Source organism: Meles meles, chromosome 2, assembly GCF_922984935.1.
Source record: "Meles meles chromosome 2, mMelMel3.1 paternal haplotype, whole genome shotgun sequence".
Classification (NCBI taxonomy): Eukaryota; Metazoa; Chordata; class Mammalia; order Carnivora; family Mustelidae; genus Meles; species Meles meles.
Genome location: NC_060067.1, coordinates 152,878,804 through 152,898,729, shown reverse-complemented (window position 1 = coordinate 152,898,729; position 19,926 = coordinate 152,878,804). Strand labels below are relative to the sequence as shown.

Sequence of the window (19,926 nt, the reverse complement as noted above, 5' to 3'; positions counted from 1 at the left end):
TTACCGCACAAAGCTTAATTACAAAATGGAAAAGATTAACTTTACAGAGGAGAAGCCTGGGAGATGCTACCTTGCTCAAAATGAACAATATTGGAAAAAAGAATAAAGACGAAGGTATCACGCTCCCTGATTTCAAGCTACACTACGCAATATGATATTGGCATAAAAACAGACAAATAGATCAACAGAACAGAAAGTCCAGAAATAAACCTCTCATATATGATCAGTTAATTTACAACAAAGAAACCAAGAATATACAAGTGGGGGAAAGGACAGTCTTCTCAATAAATGGTGTTGGGAAAATGGTACACCCACATGCAAAAGAACAAAACTAGACCACTATCTTATATAATACGCAAAAAATTAACTCAAGATGGATTAAAGACTTGAATGTTAAGACCCCAAACCATAAAACTCCTAAAAAAAAAAAAAAAAAAACCACAGGCAGAAGTTCCCTGACATTGGTCTGGGTGCTGAAATTTTGGAACTGACTCCAAAAGCCAAAATAAGTAAGTGGGACTACATCAAACTACAAAGGTTCTGCACAGCAAAGTAAACCATCAACAAAAGGAAAAAGCAACCTACTGACTGGGAGAAAATATTTGTAAATCATGTATTCCATAAGGGGGTTAATATCCAAAATACACTACAAAACTCAGGTCAATAGCAAAACTACGTATGATTAAATAATGAGCAGAGGACTTGAACATTTTCCCAAAGACATACAGATGACCAGCAGACACATGAAAAGATGTTCAATATCAATAATTATCAGGGAAATGCACATTAGAATAGCAAACTAAAACGAAATACTACCACACATCTATCAGAATGGCCAAAACCCAGAACATGGACAAAACCAAATGCTAGCAAGCATGTGGAGCAACAGGAATTCTCACTTTCGGTGAGAATACAAAATGGCACAGCCATTTTGGACAACAGTTTGGCAATTTCACAAAGGTTTAGCTTTATGGATTATGATATAATCCAGCAATCATGCTCCTAGGTATTTACCCAAATGAGTTGAAAACTTAGGTGTACACAAACCCCTTCAAACAATGTTTATAGCAGCTCTGTTCATAATTGCCAAAAACTGGAAGCAACCCAGATGCCCTTCAATAGGTGAAGGGATAAACTGTGGTACATTCAGACAATGGAATATTATTCAGTTTTAAAAACAAATGAGCTGCATCAAGCCACTAAAAAGACATGGCTAAACTTAAATGCATATTGCTAAGTGAAAGAACCAATCTGAACAGGCTACATACTGTTTGATTCCAACTACATCTTTCTGAAAAAGGTAAAACTACAGAGACAGTAAATAGATCAGTTTGCCAGAAGTTTGGAGCAAAGGAAAGGATGAATAGGGGAGTTTTAGGGAAGGGAAACTAATTCTTATGATCCTGAAATGGTGGACACATGACATTATGCATTGGTAAAACCCACAATACACACTACTGTGAGGGACCCCAATATAAACTATAAGCTTCACTTAATAACAATGTAGCAATACTGGTTCATCAATTTTAACAAATGTGCCAAACCAAGGCCAAGGGCAACCTGGGTAGGAAGGAAAGGAAGTATAGGGGAACCCTGTGTGCTTTCTTTTTTTTTTTTTTTTTTTTAAAGATTTTATTTATTTATTTGACAGAGAGAGATCACAAGCAGACAGAGAGGCAGGCAGAGAGAGAGAGAGGGAAGCAGGCTCCCTGCCGAGCAGAGAGCCCGATGCGGGACTCGATCCCAAGACCCCGAGATCATGACCTGAGCCGAAGGCAGCGGCTTAACCCACTGAGCCACCCAGGCGCCCCCCCTGTGTGCTTTCTGCTCAATTTTTAGGTAAACCTAAAACTGCTCTGTTAAAAAAACAGGAAAAAACCAAAAACATAACAACAAAGCACCACCAGGGTAACAGCAGGAATAAAAGCATGAAGATCAGGGTGCCTGGCTGACTCAGTGGGTTAAACGTCTGCCTTTGGCTCAGGTCATGATCCCAAGGTCCTGGAATCGAGTCTCTCAACAGGGAGCCTGCTTTTCCCTCTGCCTCTGTTTCTCCCTGTCTCTCATGAATACATAAACAAAATCTCAAAAAAAAAAAAAAAAAAAAAAAAAGCATGAAGATCAGGATGCATAGCAGATAGGAAATAACAATCACCTGTGTATGTACTTCTGGTATTTTTGTATTTTTAATTTTTTTAAAGTTTTTATTTTGATTCCAGTTAGTTAACGTTCAGCGTTGTATTACACATTTCAGCTGTACAATACAGTGATTCAACAATTCCATATATCACCTGGTGCTCATCACAACAAATGCATTCCTTAATCTCATTACCTATTTAACCCATCCCCCTAAACCCCTCCCCTCTGGTAACCATCAGTTTGTACTATACAGTTCGTGGTAGTTTCCTAATTTCTCTTTCTTTTTTTCCCTTTGCTCATTTATTTTGTTTCTCAAATTCCACACATGAGAGGAATCATATGGTATTTGTCTTTTTCTGACTGCCTCATTTCACTTAGCATATCTCTAACTCCATCTATGTCATTGCAAATCGCAAGATTTCATTCTTTTTAATGATTGAGTATTTCATCATATATCTGTATCTATATATCTCACAACTCCTTTATCCATTCCTGAATCAATGGATACTTGGGACTGCTTCCATAATTTGGCTATTGTAAATAATTCTGCAATAAATATAGGGGTGCATGTGCCCCTCTGAGTTACTGTTTTTGTATTTTTTGGGTAAATACCTGGTAGTGTGATTACTGGTTTGTAGCGTAGTTCTACTTTTAAATTTTTGAGGAACCTCCATACTATTTTCCACAGTGGCTACACCAGTTTGTATTCCCACCAGCAGTACAAGAGGGTTTCTTTTTCTCCACATCCTTGTCAACATCTGCTATAACTTGTGTTGCCGCTTTTAGCCGTTCTGACAAATGTGAGGAGATAAATCATTGTGGTTTTGATTTGCCTATCTCTGATGGTAATTCGTTATGAGCATCTTTTCATGTCTTTTGGCCACCTAGATATCTTCTTTGAAGAAATGTCTGCTTATGTTTTCTGCCCATTTTTTATCTATTTTCTGCCCATTTTTATTCCATTTTAATTGGATGGATATTGAGTTGTATCAGTTCTTTATATCAGATATGTTGTTTGCAAATATCTTCTCCCATTCAGTAGCTTCTTGTTTCCTCTGATGTGCAGAAGCTTTGTATTTTTTTTTTTAAAGATTTTATTTATTTATTTGACAGAGAGAGAGATCACAAGTAGGCAGAGAGGCAGGCAGAGAGAGAGGAGGAAGCAGTCTCCCTGCAGAGCAGAGAGCCCGATGCGGGGCTCGATCCCAGGACCCTGAGATCATGACCTGAGCCGAAGGCAGCGGCTTAATCCACTGAGCCACCCAGGCGCCCCAGAAGCTTTGTATTTTGATGTAGCCACAATATCCCCATAATAGGAGATGTATCTAGAAAGAAGTTGCTATGGCTGATGTCAAAGAAGTTACAGCCTGTATTTTCTTCTGGGATTTTTATGGCTTCAGGTCTCACATTTAGGTCTTTAATCCATTTTTAATTTATTTTTGTGTATGGTGAAAGAAAGTGGTCCAATTTTCTTTCTGCTGCTTGTTGCCGCCCAGTTTTCCAATACCTGGTTTGTTGAAGAGACTGCCTTTTCCCCAGTGGATATTCTTTCCTGCTTTGTCAAACATTAATTGACCATACAGTTGGAAGTTTATTTCTGGGCTTTCCATTATGTTTCACTGATCTATTGTGTCTATTTTTATTTTTTTAAAGATTTATTTATTTATTTGACAGAGATCACAAGCAGGCAGAGAGGCAGGCAGAGAGAGAGAAGAAAGCAGGCCTCTTGCTGAGCAGAGAGCCCGACGTGGGGCTCGATCCCAGCACCCCGGGATCATGACCTGAGCCGAAGGCAGAGGCTTTAACCCACTGAGCCACCCAGGTGCCCCCTATTGTGTCTATTTTTGTGCCAGTATCATGCTGTTTTGATTACTATAGCTTTGTAATAGAACTTGAAGTCTGGAATGGTGATCCCTCCAGCTTTGCTCCCCACGCCCCAACCAAGGTTGTTTTGGCTATTTGGAGTCTTTAGTGATTCCATATGAATTTTAGGATTGCTTGTTCCAGTCCTAAGAAAAACACTACTGGCATTTTGATAGGGATTACATTAGATGTGTAGATTGTGGGTAGGATGGAGATTTTAACAATATTTTTCTTCTATCAATGAGCATGGGATGTCTTTACATTTCTTTGTGTCCTCTTTAATTTCTTGCATTAGTGTTTTACAGTTTTCAGAGTTCAGGTCTTTCACCCCTTTTGGTTAGGTTTATTCTTAGGTATCTTATTATTTTTGGTGTCATTGTAGATGGGACTGTTTTCTTAATTTCATTTTCCTTGGATTTTATTTATTTGAGAGAGAGAGAGAGAGAGAACAGGGGACAGGGGGAGGGTATGGGAAGGAAGGAGGGAGAAAGAAAATCTCAAGCAGATTCCATGCCAAGCATGGAGCCTGACATGGGGCTTGATCTCATGACCTGAGCTGAAATCAAGAGTCAGATGCTTAACTGACAGCCACCTAGGCACCCCTTAATTTTGCTTTCTGATGTTTCATTATTGGTGTATAAAAGTGCAACAGAGAATACCCAGGTGGCTCAGTCGGTTTAGCGTCTGCCTTTGGCTCAGGTTGTGATCCCAGGATTCTGGGGTTGAGCCAAGCCCTGGATCAGGCTCCCTGCTCAGCGGGAAGCCTGCTTCTCCCTCTCCCACCCTCCCTGCTTGTGTTCCCTCTATCTCACTGTGTCTCTCTCTGTCAAATAATAAATTAAATCTTTTTAAAAAAATTTGGGTAGAATTTGCCTGTGAAGCCATCCAGTCCTGGGCTTTTGTTTGTTGGGAGGTTTTTTTGTTTACTGATTCAATTTCTTCACTGGTGATCAGTCTCTTCAGATTTTTCATTTCTTCCTGTTTCAGTTTTGGTAGTTTACATGTTTCTAGGAATTTATTTTTTGTAAGCTGTCTAATTTGTAGGCATGTAGTTTTTCATAATATTTTCTTGTATTTCTATGATGTTGGTTGTTATTTCTCCTCTCTGATTTGTGATTTTGAGTCCTTTCTCTTGTTTTCTTCTTGGTAAGTATGGTTAGAGCCTTATCAATTTTATTGATTTTTTTCAAAGAACCAGTTCTTGGTTTCATTGATCTGTTCTATTATTTTCTTAGTTTCTATATCATTTATTTCTGCTCTAATCTTTATTATTTCCTTCCTTCTGCTACTTTTAGGTTTCATTTATTCTTTTTCTAGCTCCTTTGGGTGTAAGAGTAGGTTGTTCATTTGAGATTTTTCTTGCTTCCTGAGGTAGGTCTGCATTGTTACAAACTTCCCCCTTAGAACTGCTTTTGGTACATCCTAAGGTTTCGGATTATTGTTTTCATTTTTATTTATCTCCATGTATTTTTAAATTTTTTCTTTTATTTCCTGATTAATCCATTCATTGAAGTAGCATGTTATTTAGCCTCCATGTATTTGTAACCTTTCCAGATCTTTTCTTGTGGTTGACTTCTAGGTTCATAGTGTTACGGTCAGGAAAGATGCATGGTATGATATTCTTGAATATGCTGAGGCTTTATGGTGGCCTAATACGTGATCTTTTCTGGAAAATGTGTATTCTGCTATTTTAGGATGGAATGTTCTGAATATATCTGTTAAAACCATCTAGTCCAATGTGTCATTCAAAGCTACTGTTTCCTTGTTTCTGGTTGGATGATATGCCCATCAATTTAAGGGGGCTGGAAACGCCCTGTATTATTATTGCATTACTATGGTTTGTCATTTATGTTTGTTATCAAATGTTTAATATATCTAGGTGCTCCCATGTTGGGTGCATATTTACAAGTGTTTTATCTTCTGTTGGACTGTCCCTTTTATTATTATATACTGTCCTTCTTTGTCTCTTATTACTGTCTTTGTTTTAAAGTCTATTTTTTTTAAAGGATTTTATTTATTTATTTGACAGAGAGATCAAAAGTAGGCAGAGAGGCAGGCAGAGAGAGAGGAGAAAGCAGGCTCCTTGCTGAGCAGAGAGCCCGATGCGGGACTTGATCCCAGGACCCTAAGATCGTGACCTGAGCCGAAGGCAGAGGCTTATTAACCCACTGAGCCACCCAGGCGCCCTTAAAGTCTATTTTGTCCAATATAAGTATCACTACTCCGGATTTCTTTTGATACACATTTGCATGAGAGATGTTCCTCCATCCCCTCACTTTCAGTCTGCAGGTGTCAGTTGGTCTAGAATGAGTTTCCTGTAAGCAGCATATAGGTGGGTCTTGTTTTTTAACTCATTCCGTCACCCTGTGTCTTTTGGAGCATTTAGTCCATTTATATTCAAAGTCATTATTGACAGATATGTATTTATTGCCACTTTATTCCTTGTTTTGTGGTTGTTTCTGATGTTTTTTCTGGTCCTTCTCTTTTTCATGGTTTGCTAGTTTTCTTTAGTGATATATACGGATTTCTTTCTTTTTATTCTTTGCATACTTATTATTTTTTGATTTGTGGATACCATTAGGTTTGTATATGACATATGCATACAGCCATCCATATTAAGTTGATGGCTGTTTGAGTTTGAACCCATTCTTTACTCCTCTCCTCCCTACGTTTTAGGTATATAGTGTTATATTTTATATCCTTTTATTTTGTGAGTTCCTTAACTGATTTTTTACATAAATATTCACTTTTACTGCTTTTGTGTTTCCTACTTTCATACTGTCACTTTTGATCTTCCTTCCCACTCCAAGAGTCCTTTCTTTTTTTTTGTTAAGATTTTAGTTATTTGAGAAAGACAGAGTAAGAGAGAGTATGAGAAAGGGTCAGAGGGAGAAGCAGACTCCCCGCTGAGCAGGGAGCCCAATGCAGAACTCCATCCTCAGACTCCAGAATCATGACCTGAGTCGAAGGCAGTCTTAACCAACCGAGCCTGGGCGCCCCTATCTGGGAAACTCTTTATCTCCTCTTTTATTTGGAATGATAGCCTTGCTGGATAGAGTATTCTTGACTGAAGATTTTTTCCATTCAGCCCTTTAGATGTATCATGTCGCTCTCTTCTGCCTTGCAAGCCTTTTGAGGAAAAATCCGCTGATAGCCTTATGGGGGGTTTCCCCTTGTATGAACTGTCTTCTTATCTTCTGCTGCTTTTAAGATATGTTTTTTTTTTTTTTTAAATCACTACTTTTTGCCATTTTAATTACATTATGTCTTGGGGTGGATCTGCTTTTGTTGCTTTTATTGGGTGTTCACTGTGCTCCTGGATGTGGATATCTGTTTCCTTCCCCAAATTAGGTAAGTTTTCAGCTATTATTTCCTCAAATAAATTCTCCGTCCCCTTTGATCTCTCTTCCTCTTCTCGGACACCTATAATATGAAGGTTATTATATTTGATGAAGCCACTCAGTTCCCTAACTCTACTCCAATTTTGCATAATTCTTTTTTCTCTCTTTTGTTCAGCTTGATTACTTTCCATTACTTTGTCTTGTAGGTCATTAATTCACTCCTCTGCTTCTTCCATCCTGCTATTCAGTCCATCAAGTGTGTTTCTCATTTAATTTATTGAGCCCTTTATCTCTACTATGTTATTCCTTATCTCTGTCTTAAGTACTTTACTCATGTCTTCTACTCTTTTCTCAAGTCCAGTGAGTATCCTTTTGATCATTGCTTTAAATTCCCCATCACACATGTTACTTATATCTGCTTTGCTTAGATCTCTGGCTGTGGCCTTATCTTTTTCCTTTCTTTTCTTTTCTGTCCTATTCTTTCTAAGTCTCTGTGCCTGTTTCTGTGTGTTAGGAAAGTCAGCTCTATCTCCTGTTGAGGGTAATGGCCTTATGAAGAAGAAGTCCTGTACTGCACTGCTGTGTACTGTACCCAGTTCCTCTGGGCCTGGAGCTTCTGGGAATGTGTGGTGCACATGCTTGCTGTTTTATCCTAGCTGTTCTATCCTTCAGGCAAGTCATCTTCAAAGGCTCTCTTTGCCTTTTGTGAGCAGTGCTGGGCCCCTGACCTGAACGTAGTACATTTTAACTAGGTGTGCTCTAGTCAGCTTGTGAATGAGACCTGTCACCACTGCTATCTGAACACGGCCTCCACAAAACTTCTGAGTCAGGAGACATAGTGTAAGCAGGACTTTGGGCCTGTCTTCTGGGGGAGGCTACTGGCCGAGCTGGGACTGAGGCAAGCATGACAGAGAAAGGCAGTTCCACAGGAGTAAAGGCACTTGAAGTGGAGTTGCTATAAGCAAGTTAGGTAGCAAGTGTGGGCGCTGCACTGATTCCCACAGGTGGCCATGTGCTTATAAGGGACGCAGGGGGGAAATGGTGCCCCTTAGTTCCCTGTTCGTGGGAGGGTCTCTCCTTGAACTCTACTTCTCTGGAAGTATCTTATTTGAGATAAGCAAATGACCTCTGCACTGTTGTGTTCCAGGCGCTCTTCGGATTGCTGTTTCCACACTATATGTCATGGGATGTTTGCCTAACTTATAAGAGCAGTGCAATGCCCTCTGGGCTCTATCCTAGCCAAGCCCACTGACCTTTAAAATTCCAGGCTTCATGTCCGCTGGTTGCAAGAACTCCCAAAATTCAGCCCCTCTCACTTGCCAAGCCAATTGCTATGGGAATTCATTCTCCCTGTGTCCTCCTTGGTATGACAGTTAGCCTGTCTCTCACCATTCTCTGCCACTGTGGCTCACTCTCAACCACAACAGCATGATCTCTTTCTCTCCCAAACTGTATCTCTACACTTACTACCTTCCTCAATGTGGCCTCTTCTTTACCTTTAGTTGTGTAGTTTGTTCTGCAATTCTTCAGGTCAATTTCTGAAGTATTTAGGATGATTTGATAGTTACCTAGTTGTATTTGTGGGATGAGGTGAGCCTAGGGTCCTCCTACTCTGCCATCTTCCAACCTCTCCCTGTCCTTCTGATATTTTTAATAATTCACTCTGGTGACACTGTCAAAGATGGATTTGGTGCAGGTAAGAAAAAGTAGACTAGTTAGGAAAAGACCAAAATAATCTAAACAAGAAATAATGAAGGCCAAAATATTCCTACCAGTGGTGGTAGGAATGGACAATGCATTTCACATCTTTTAGAAACTGAGTGGATAGAGGCACCATGGACTAGGATGGAGACAAAAGATGCATGAGCAAGTTTGAGGTTAGTTTTGGTTATGTTATACTTGAGGGTATACAGGCAGTCAAAGGAGAGATGTTTAACAGGCATTTTGGCAAATGCCTGAAGTTTGAGGAGTGGTCAGAGCTGGAAGTCAGCACATAATAATACTTAGAAATGTCAATGGATAAGATCACCAAAGAAGGCATGTATGGTACTAAGAACAGTGGACCCAGAACCACAGAAAACAATTTTTAGAAGCAAGCAGAACTAGAATAGACCTCAAAGAAAACAAAGTAATCAGAGGTAAGAGGAAAAGGAGAGAATGGTGTCAGGGAAGCCAGGCTTATTAGGTTGAAAGGTTGATAGATTTTTATCTTCCATAGTGGCAAGCTCATACATAATGCTGAAATCTGAAACGTCAAGACTTGTCTACAGAGTGTGTTATTTGGGGATATGGAAGCAGACACCAAGAAATCAGCTAAGAGCTAAAAGTGCTTGCCCTGAGGGGAAAAATGGGAGGTGAGGGGTTTGAAAATTTGGTTGACCTTTGAACAAGCAGGAGTTAAGGGATGACAACCACTCAACTCAGCTGAGTATCTACATATAACTTTTGACTCCCCAGAAACATAATTATTTTCATAGCTTACTGTTCATCAGAAGCTTTACTGGTAACAGAAACCATCAATTAATACATATTTTGCATGCTATAGGTATTATGCACTGTATTCTTACAATAAAGTAAGCTACGCAAAAAGGAAGTATCAGGAAAATCATAAAGAAAATACATCTGTAGGGGCACCTGGGTGGCTCGGTGGGTTAAGCCTCTGCCTTCAGCTCAAGTCACGGTCTCAGGGTCCTGGGATTGAGCCCCACGTCGGGCTCTCTGCTCAGCGGGAAGCCTGCTTCCTCCCCCCCTCTGCCTACATGTGATCTCTCTATCAAATAAATAAATAAAATCTTAAAAAAAAAAAAAAGAAAAAAGAAAACACATATGTAGTACTGTACCTATGGGAAAAAATCTGCCTGTAAGTGGACCCATGCAGTTCAAACCCAAGTTGTTCAACGGTATTAATTTCTCTTAAAGATCCCTTTACAATAGGTACAAATAAATAAAACAAAAACACTTAAGTACAGAGAGAAGAGACCAGAATTGGTGATACATTGTATATAAAAGTTTTAGGGTTTAATTAACCACAGACGCAATATGATCCAGGAGATAAGACCACCAAACAAGTCAACATAAACTGTTATTACCAAGTATAATACTCTCATCCACATAACAGATTGAATTTCTATGATCATACCACAAACACACAATTTAATTCTGGATATCATGTTTTAAGAGGGTCCAAATCCTATCTTTCACACTCATCCTTTTTATCCTAAAGCCCCTACCCTGATACTGGCTCTTAACCTTACACCTCGATCAAGCCAAGAGTATCCTAACTGGTCTTTTTGGCTCCAAGCTACTCCACATCTTGGATCCAAATTAATTTCCTGGGAGTCTATTTTGTTCTTATACCTCTCCTCAAATATCTTAAACAGTTTCTATTACACAGCTTCTTTACAGGGCATTTAAGATCTTTTACAAGCTGATCCCAAACTAACTCTTTAACCTAAAGTTCTACTGCTTTCTCAAATCAATTATCAACCCCAGTGAGTCTGAGATACTCACTGTTCCCTGCACACATCATACTCTTATAACACCTCTACCTCTGCGCCTTAGTTCCTTATGCCCTTGATCCCATTATTTTTCAAGCCTACTCTTCTCTGCTTATATGGGCATCACTTATATGTCAAGTGAGTGCCATTTTTTCTCTTGGGCTTTCCCTAGTCTCTTTTACTTTACTTTACTTTACAGGGACATCTTTGTTCTCTGGACTTCCATAATGCTTCCCACGATGTCAGTCACTTCACAAATACCATATACAGAATGCCTTTGTACCATTAACTACCTTTCAAAAATACAAGGGGTGACTGGGTGGCTCAGTCTGTTGAGAGTCCTACTCGTGATTTCAGCTCAAGTCATGACTGTGAGATTGGGCCCAGCATCGGGCTCTGCACACAGCACAGAGTCTGCCTGATTCTCTCCTTCTCCCTCTACCTCTTCCCTTGCTCATGTGCTCTCTGTCTCTTTCAAACAAACAAAATCTTTTTAAAATAAAAGTACCTTTTGTAAGTACTTTTAAAAACTTTTATAACTGTAAGTTATAAGTTCAATTTTTATAACTTTGTAACTGTAAGTTATAAGTTTCAATTGTATTGAAAGCCATGAGCTTAAAATGGCCAACAATATTTATTATATTGAGATAGTCACCAAGCCTCAATTTATACCTTTATGGCCATCAGAATATTATCTACTCCTTTAAGCACAATGAGTGTTTTTCCTCATCATGACCTCCTAACATTCTGCATGTGTCTCTATTGCAGCACGAATCATAATATATGGATTTTATTAAACTGAATCTAGGATGTTACATGGAGGCAAGGATTTTTGGCAGAAGAGATATGCAATCAATATTTCATGAACCAAACTACTCACCCCACTGGCAGTTCTGATGGGTTTTGCCTTTAATTTGGGGACTAAGACCTTTCGATACTGAGGTGGGACCGCAGCGATGATATCCACCAGGCGGGGCTGTGCTGAAAGGCCATATTTGGCAGCTGTCCTGGTTTTCACCCTGGAAGTAAAGCACCTAGCATTATCAAGATCATAATATTTCAAGGCATACTACCAAAAGAATGACCTACAGATAACATCAACTCCTGTCACCCCCCCATCCTTTCAAACCCGATGACAACAGTGGCTTTAACATTTGTGAGTATCAGAAAAATAGAAGAAAATCAGGAAATCATATCAATGACTTCTTCTCTTAGCCTGGAGTACCAGGAAGAAAACAAGATGACTAAAGGGAAGGGTCGCAAGACAGTGACACAAGGTAGGTCTCATTCAACAAAGTACTGTGGCTTTAGAGAGTTCCACCTTTTCTCAACCTCAACACTACAGCATCTGGGATTAACTCTATTGTAAGGGACTGTTTATTACACTGTAGGATGTTTAGCAGCTTCATCAGCCTCTACCCACCACTCTACTTTCCATTGTTAACAACTAAAAATGTCTCCTGACATTGTGAAACGTCTCCTAGGTGGGTGGGAGGGTGGGTATCATGCCTGGTTATGAGCCATGGTCTTAGACCAGACAAACAAACAAAAAATAATTTAAATGAAAGGTGTATAGAACTGAATAGTAAATAAAGTATATATATTTTTAGAGTTTTAAAACTTTTTCTAATATAAACAGAACATAAAACATATAAACATACTTTAACATTTATGAAACAAACACTTGTGTTACTACACTCCAAGGAACAGAATATGATCAGCACTTCAGAAGACTATACCCTTTTCTGATTTTAACTTTATCCCTAATTCCTAGAAATAACCTTCAGCCCAACCAGTAATTCCTTGCTTTTCTCTATTATTTTATTGGTTTCTTGTTTCTTGGCTGGTAGGAAACCCTAACAGCAAACCCTAATTTCTCATTTTAATCCATCTAAGAATATTGTGAAGTATTTGCATCATTTTCAAACAATGTTAATTTAGTACCTGATTCGTAAAAAGTACCTAAGTACTTGGTATGCCAGAAGGTATAAGGCATAGTTGTTTCACGCTCTATGTTTGTATGTTTGCGTGTTTCCAGATGGGCATTCACAAAACTAAATGTGTAAGTGATAAAAATATATGTGATAAAACACACATATAATAATAAATGTGTCTAGAGTTCAAGAGAGGAACTCAGCGTGTGCTGGGGAGACAGTCATGGAAAAGAGGCAAAGAACTGGCTTTACACGGGCAGTGAAGACATGGAGATGCCACTGAGAGCAAACAGGCTGGTTTATGTGAAGACACAAAAACAGGAATGCACATATTTTAAGATATATGAGTAGACTTGATAGAAAGCAGGAAATTTTCAATATAAAGCTACAGAAGTTTAAAAAGTAGGGTAAGTTGAAGCCAGACCAAGAAGCCTTACCTAATGGGCTGAGGAATTTGCATTTAATTTCATAAGTGTTGGGGACATACTGAAAACTGCTGTACAGTTAAAAGTTAAAAGATAAGAATTAACCCAGCAAGAGATAGAGGAGGAAAGCATAAGTCACTACAGTAGTCCAGAATTAAGTTCAAAATGGGATGAATTATTCGTAGTGGGAATAAAAGTGAGAATCATAAAAAGGAAGAGAGTAAGCAAAATTTAAATACTAACTGGATCTAACAAAAACAATTTGAAGAGGACACTAGAGTTTCAAGCCTGGGTGAAGGTTAACACAATTAAGCAAAGAGGACATCTGCATAGAGGCTGGTTTTCAGGAAGATGTTAACATAAACTACAGATACGCTAAATTAAGAGACTGACAAAAATATACAAGAAGTAGAAATGTTCACTAGAAATAAAAGACTTTTGTATAATTAGGGGTATAGCCAACAATGAGAGGAAAGCAATTTCTAAAGGCAGGATAGAAAAATCAGTAAAATATAACTCCACAGTCAAGAAAGGATCACGTGGGTGGTGATTAAGGGGCACCTGGGTGGCTCAGTGGGTTAAGCATCTGCCTTTGGCTCAAGTTATGATCCCAGGACCCTGGGACTGAGCCCTGCATCGGGCTCCCTTCTTGGCAGGAAGCCTGCTTCTCCCTCTCCCACTCCCCCTGCTTGTATTCCCTCTCTTGCTGTCTCTATGTCAAATAAATAAATAAAATCTTAAAAAGACAAAAAAAGACAGTTAAGTAACTTATTTATTCTTTCAGCAAAAATTTTTTAAGTGCAATATTCCAAGAAAGTGATAAAACACTGTGGTATCTCACACAACAGGAAACAGTCTTAAAAAGGCCATACTGTGGTGATTAGATCACTGATGACCTACCTGGGAATGGAGAGAAAACCCTTTCATTATAGCAGATCTGCATAGTGAATATCTAATGAAAACAAAAGATGCAGAGATGAAAGACTACTCTTAACTGAGCATGTAGCAAAGTCAAAACTACAGATGAACAGGTCAAAGAGGCTATAAAGTAGGAAAGGGTTGTATTAGATCAAGGATATCCCAAAGGCAGGGTCTTCCTGAGAGCATTAATGCTTCTTCTGAGACTGTAGGAAGGGAACAAGGATGTGAAGTCATGTAGCAGAAGACATGTATCTTCTGTTAACAGAAGATAACATGGGCTCTGAGACAGAACAGACGATCTAATTCCAAATCCCAGTTCTGCCAGTTACTAGTTCTTTACTCTTAGACCAATTATTTAATCTTCCTCTGTCTCAGATGATCCAACTGTCAAATGATGGTGACATAAGTACCTAACTCCCACAGTTTTTGAGAGGACCAACTGAATGAATATAATGAACTACTAACAGTGACTGGGACATAGTAAGCGCCCAATAAATATTAGAAGCTATCAGTATTATTAGGCTATGAGAGAATTTTGCTATAAATGAGAGACAGGGCAGAACAGAAAGCTAAGTTCTTATTTAAATTTAAAACGTGAGAAAGAAAACGAGTAGTATTTATAATTTCAATAAAAATATCTACCACCTAAGAACAGGATCGCCTTCTTTGTTTTATAAATCAACTTACTTATTCAGATCGATATCTTTCCCCTGTTCGTGGGCTTCAATTAGTTGCTTAATAACGTCTCCTATAGTCAGCATCATCAGCTCAGCAGGGCTGAGATCTCCTAGAAAAATAATATTTAACAATGTAAAAATTCATTTTACCCAGTAAAGTTTTTTGTATTTATTTTTTCCTCCCCAAATTATTCCAACCATCCCAGATGAACAGCTGAAGTTTACAAAAAGACATCAAACTTCTACCGTTTACAGTTTGATCATACCTTTTGTATCTTTAATTAAAACAAACTTGTTTCACCTATATATGGGAAGAACTCACTTTAGAAGCACAAACTTTGTAAGAATGATAAATACAGGAAAGAAGAGAGACAAACATGAGGAGAAAGAACGTAATTGCACAAGAAAGCACCAAAGTGGTTAAAATAGCTTCCCTTTATCTCCAGAATTATAATGACACTAAGGTGCATTCCTTCACCTAACTCTCAGAATGCAGCAGATAGAATAGGAATATTTGCTTTTCCATTAAAAATGCCACCAAGCAGGAAGGCTGACACTCAAATCCAGGTATCCACAGAAGTAATATTACAAAGCAATGCAATGCTACTTTGTAATACAAAAGATGTTGGTACTCTACTTGCTTAAGGATCTTAATGCATCTTTAAAATATAGTCTATTCACCATCATGACCTTTGGCAACCGAGGCTGACGTGACAAGCAGAAGCCGACACGTTCTTACATGACCCCATTCAAATTACAGTAGATTGGTTCAAGGATGGGCACCTACCCAAGTCAGGCCAATTGAAGCTCTTTCCTCTAGGCAAAAAATGCCAGTTTTCCACCACTGATAAAAGCCATGAGACTACGGCTTGGGAACTGCCACCAAACATAATGCCAGCCTGTAGAGAAAGCTAGTGAGCAGAGACGATGGAATCATCAGAGAGAAGTATAGATGAAAAAGCCCTGGCAGTTATGGAGCCCCTCCATTTACTTTATCTCATTCGAAACCTCACAACACTGTAAGGTAGATGTTGTTAGCCCCTTTTACAGATGTTAAAAATTAAGGTAAGTTAAGATGCCATTGTAAATGGCATAGTTAAGACTGAAATCCAGGTTTTCTCCACAACTTCCACCCTTTTATCACTATACTAGGCTGCCTCTTACTTAATGAAACAAAGTTAACATATACAAGGTTGAGAGAAAAAAAAGTCCGTCTATAATCAAAGGCTAAATGCTTTCGAAACCATGTAATTCAGCACTCCAGAGTTCCAAAAAGGCGCTTCAAGAACAATATAACAGGGATAGGATTGGTGGTGGTGCTGGAAGAAGAGGGAAAGGGAGGACAGGAAAGGACAGGAAAGGACAGGAAAGGACAGGAAAGGAAAGGAAAGGACAGGAAAGGAAAGGACAGGACAGGACAGGACAGGACAGGAAAGGAAGGAAAGGAAAGGAAAGGAAAGGAAGGTCTCTTTCTTCATTAAACCAAAGTAGCTCAGCTTTTGCATCTTTAATAAACTGCAGCGAGGAAAAGAGGATTCAGGTGATAAAAATAAAGATTTGAAAACCACAACATATAGCTCTTGAGTATATACAAAATTAACTAGAGAAGCAAATTAGTAAGAAAAGGCTTCATGGAGGAAATGCACAGAGGTCTTTTTTTTTTTTTTAATTTCTTTTCAGCGTAACAGAATTCATTGTTTTTGCACCACACCCAGTGCTCCATGCAATGCGTTCCCTCCATAATACCCACCACCTGGCTCCCCCAACCTCCCACCCCCCGCCCCTTCTAGACCCTCAGGTTGTTTTTCAGAGTCCACAGTCTCTCATGGTTCACCTCCCCTTCCAATTTCCCTCAACTCCCTTCTCCTCTCCATCTCCCCACGTCCTCTGTGTTATTTGTTATGCTCCCCAAATAAGTGAAACCGTATGATACTTGACTCTCTCTGCTTGACTTATTTCACTCAGCATAATCTCTTCCAGTCCCCTCTATGTTGATACAAAAGTTGCATATTCATCCTTTCTGATGGAGGCATAATACTCCATAGTGTATATGGACCACATCTTCCTTATCCATTCGTCCATTGAAGGGCATCTTGGTTCTTTCCACAGTTTGGTGACCATGGCTGTTGCTGCTATAAACATTGGGGTACAGATGGCTCTTCTCGATACAGAGGTCTTTAAAGAAAGGAAAGGAGGGGACAAGCAAAACAGAGGGGAATTCAGAAGGAACAATGTCAGGTATAGGAATTACCTATCTGTGTGTGAAGAAGTGTTGCCTAACAAGAATATAGGCTTTCTGATAAGGTTCAATAAAAAAACAGATTATGGGGTACACTGACTACTGGGAAATGGCATTTAAATGGAGTGGAGAATTATACATGCTCATGTTTGGGAGTAGAAAGATGAAAATGGTTGTTTTTTAAAAAGTATATAAAATAAAGAAAATGATATAAAAATAATTCAGAAGGTGAAAAGAATACATATAATTTGATACTAAATAAAAGGCCCTTGAAAGGCAACAATGTAAAAAAAAAAACAAAAACCCCAAATGATTTAAAGTAAAAAACTCAGACATTAGGCTCCCATTCCTAGATCCCAACCAACCCCTACTGGCTGTGTGATAATGGGAAGATCAAAGACATCTGTACTCCCATTTCTCTGCCTGCCAAATTGGGATAAAACATACACACCTGACAAGACTATTGCAACAACCAACTGAAATAACACATAGGAAAGCCAAAGTACGTTCAAATCTTAGTTATTGATGAAGGTGGTTTAGGAGGATGGTGGCCAAAATGATGAATAATAAACTGTGTCAAAGAGGCAGGGCTTAGTGATAGATGAAGGGAAGAGTGTGAAGCTTTCTGGCCTGACAGTGTGAGGAAGAGCAGGGCAGAGGGAGAAGATGACTAACTGGGGGCATGTAATTTGATGCCATAAGACTACGAAAGTAAGGGGCGCCTGGGTGGCTCAGTGGATTAAGCCACTGCCTTCGGCTCAGGTCATGATCTCAGGGTCCTGGGATCGAGCCCCGCATCGGGCTCTCTGCTCCGCAGGGAGCCTGCTTCCTCCTCTCTCTCTGCCTGCCTCTCTGCCTACTTGTGATCTCTCTCTCTGTCAAATAAATAAATAAAATCTTTAAAAAAAAAAAAAAAAAGACTACGAAAGTAACCTGGGCAATTGGAGCTGTTGTTCCAAGAAATGGGTGGATGCCCAGAGGCATAGTGATGAAAGACAGATTTAAAAGAAAAAATTGTGGGTTTTTTTGGGTGTACACACACAGCCTGACCATCATTCTACTTCTATGGGATGTAGATGGGATGGGAAAGTTATTTAACTCTTCGAATCTCCTGCGGGAAAGATTCTACTTTCCATCACAGTGGAAATGATATCAACTTCAAAAATTATTAGCAAAGGCTCAATAAATAGTAGCTATTATTATCACAGCCACCAATCATGATCAGACCGACTGCTCACATGAGTGTACAGAGATAAGTTTAGAACTTGTGAGAAAACACTTGAAAATTTGACTCCATCCTGTTGAAAACAAAAGATGGAACTGCTCCAGGTTAACTGATGAGGTAGTATAAACGAAAAAAACAAAAAACAAAAAACAAACTACATAGCTGTCCCACAAAAAAACCAAGAAGTCAGAGTCTTCCTTTTTTTTCAAACCCAGATCTTTAAAAAAAAAAAAACCTGAAAAAAATACATGAATGTATCATAAAACATTTTAGCAAATTAAGAGACCCGAGAGCACGTTAAATCCACCGACCACGTTAACTCCTTGGAGGACATATCTTGGAATAAAGCTTTTCCTGCCACCTGTGCAAAAGACACCAAGTGACTGCCAAAAAGGAAGAGGGTAAGGGTAGGTTGGTTTCAAAGGCGCAACAGGTAAAACGAGAAGGCAAGGGGCTGGAGCCGACACAGGGACTAAGCCTTGAGTGGCAGGGCGACTGGCTCAAGCGGACGATTTCCCCGGGAAAAACAGCGTTCAGCAGCTGACCGCCCAGGTGTTCGCCCCTTCCCTATCACCCTGCTTGCCTTCAATTCTTCTCCCTCCCTTGCGTACCTTTCCGCTTCTGCTTCATTTCTCCGCCGCAGCAGTACGGGTTGCCACACGCTAGGTAGCTACCAACTCGGACCTCTGGGAAAGTTGACAGCCACAAAGCAACCCCAGCCTGTCGTAAAATGACGGTCAACGTATCGTAAAGCTGTTCCCCGAAGACGGCGCGCGCAAAGGTCCGCCCCGCCCCTCAGCGGTGGTTCGCGAAGTTGCAGGAGGCGGGGAAAATGTGCCGCCTAGGAGGTTTCTGCTGTTTTTGTTTTGTTTTTTTTAAGATTTTATTTATTTATTTGACAGAGAGAGAGAGAGAGATCACAACTAGGCAGAGAGGGGTGAGGGTCGGGGAAGCAGGCTCCCCGCGGAGCCTGATGTGGGGCTCGATCCCAGGACCCTGAGAGCATGACCTGAGCCGAAGGCAGAGGCTTAACCCACTGAGCCACCCAGGTGCCCCTTCTGCTGGGGTTTAAGGGCGGTACAGGGGATGGGCTGAACGTAAAGGACAGCTGGGGCTTGGGCGTTGGAAAGCTCGACCTGAATAACAGAGCGGCCGGACGATGCTTCTGAGTAGGAGCTTTGCTAGCAAGCCTAGATGGGAGTGTGGATGTGGGTGGTCTCTAAAGAGGGAGCCCTGGGCGCGCCACGTCCAAGGAGGCTGGGCTGAAAGGCGAGTGGGAGATCGATCGTCTGAGGGCTAACCACCTAGTGTGTTAGAAACTAAATCAGAGCCTGGAAGAGACCACACAGGAATCGAGTATCAGTCTGAGGGGCAGGCTTTGACACCAGTTAATCACCTTAGTCTCAGATGAATGGCACAAATTATCGATAAACATCATGAAAGCAATGAAGATATCTCCAGAAAAACTAGCACACGCACGAAGTTTTGCAGAGTTTGGAGACAGGACTGGGGAAAACGCTTTCCTGAAATCCAATCCGTGATCTTTGTTCATGGGCCAGAAATATAGAACTCCTTTCATTAACATAAAGACAGGAACAGGTGCTGTTTCCAGTCCCTTTCTTCCCACTAGAACTGAGGTTAACCCCAGGTCTTTGACCCCACGGT

At 40.0% G+C, this 19,926-nt stretch overlaps 1 protein-coding gene across 3 annotated transcripts in view; it reads right to left on the bottom strand.

Moving 5' to 3' along the window:
* Positions 1-18,955, bottom strand: part of ELP3 (elongator acetyltransferase complex subunit 3) — a 103,360-nt gene extending 84,405 nt beyond the window's left edge. For 2 of the 3 annotated variants that reach the window (XR_006817499.1, XM_045998559.1), the window contains exons 1-3: positions 15,585-15,702; positions 14,808-14,907; positions 11,721-11,859 (exon numbers count right to left, since the gene is read on the bottom strand). Coding sequence is in view for 2 of the 3 variants with exons in the window: in XM_045998559.1 (XP_045854515.1) it covers positions 11,721-11,859; positions 14,808-14,907; positions 15,585-15,687 (342 nt within the window). In the remaining variant the exon portion in view is untranslated. Of the gene's footprint in view, positions 1-11,720; positions 11,860-14,807; positions 14,908-15,584; positions 15,703-18,872 lie in introns of those variants that run through there. The other variant, XM_045998561.1, reaches the window with a different exon arrangement.
* Between the last annotated feature and the right edge of the window lie 971 nt (positions 18,956-19,926).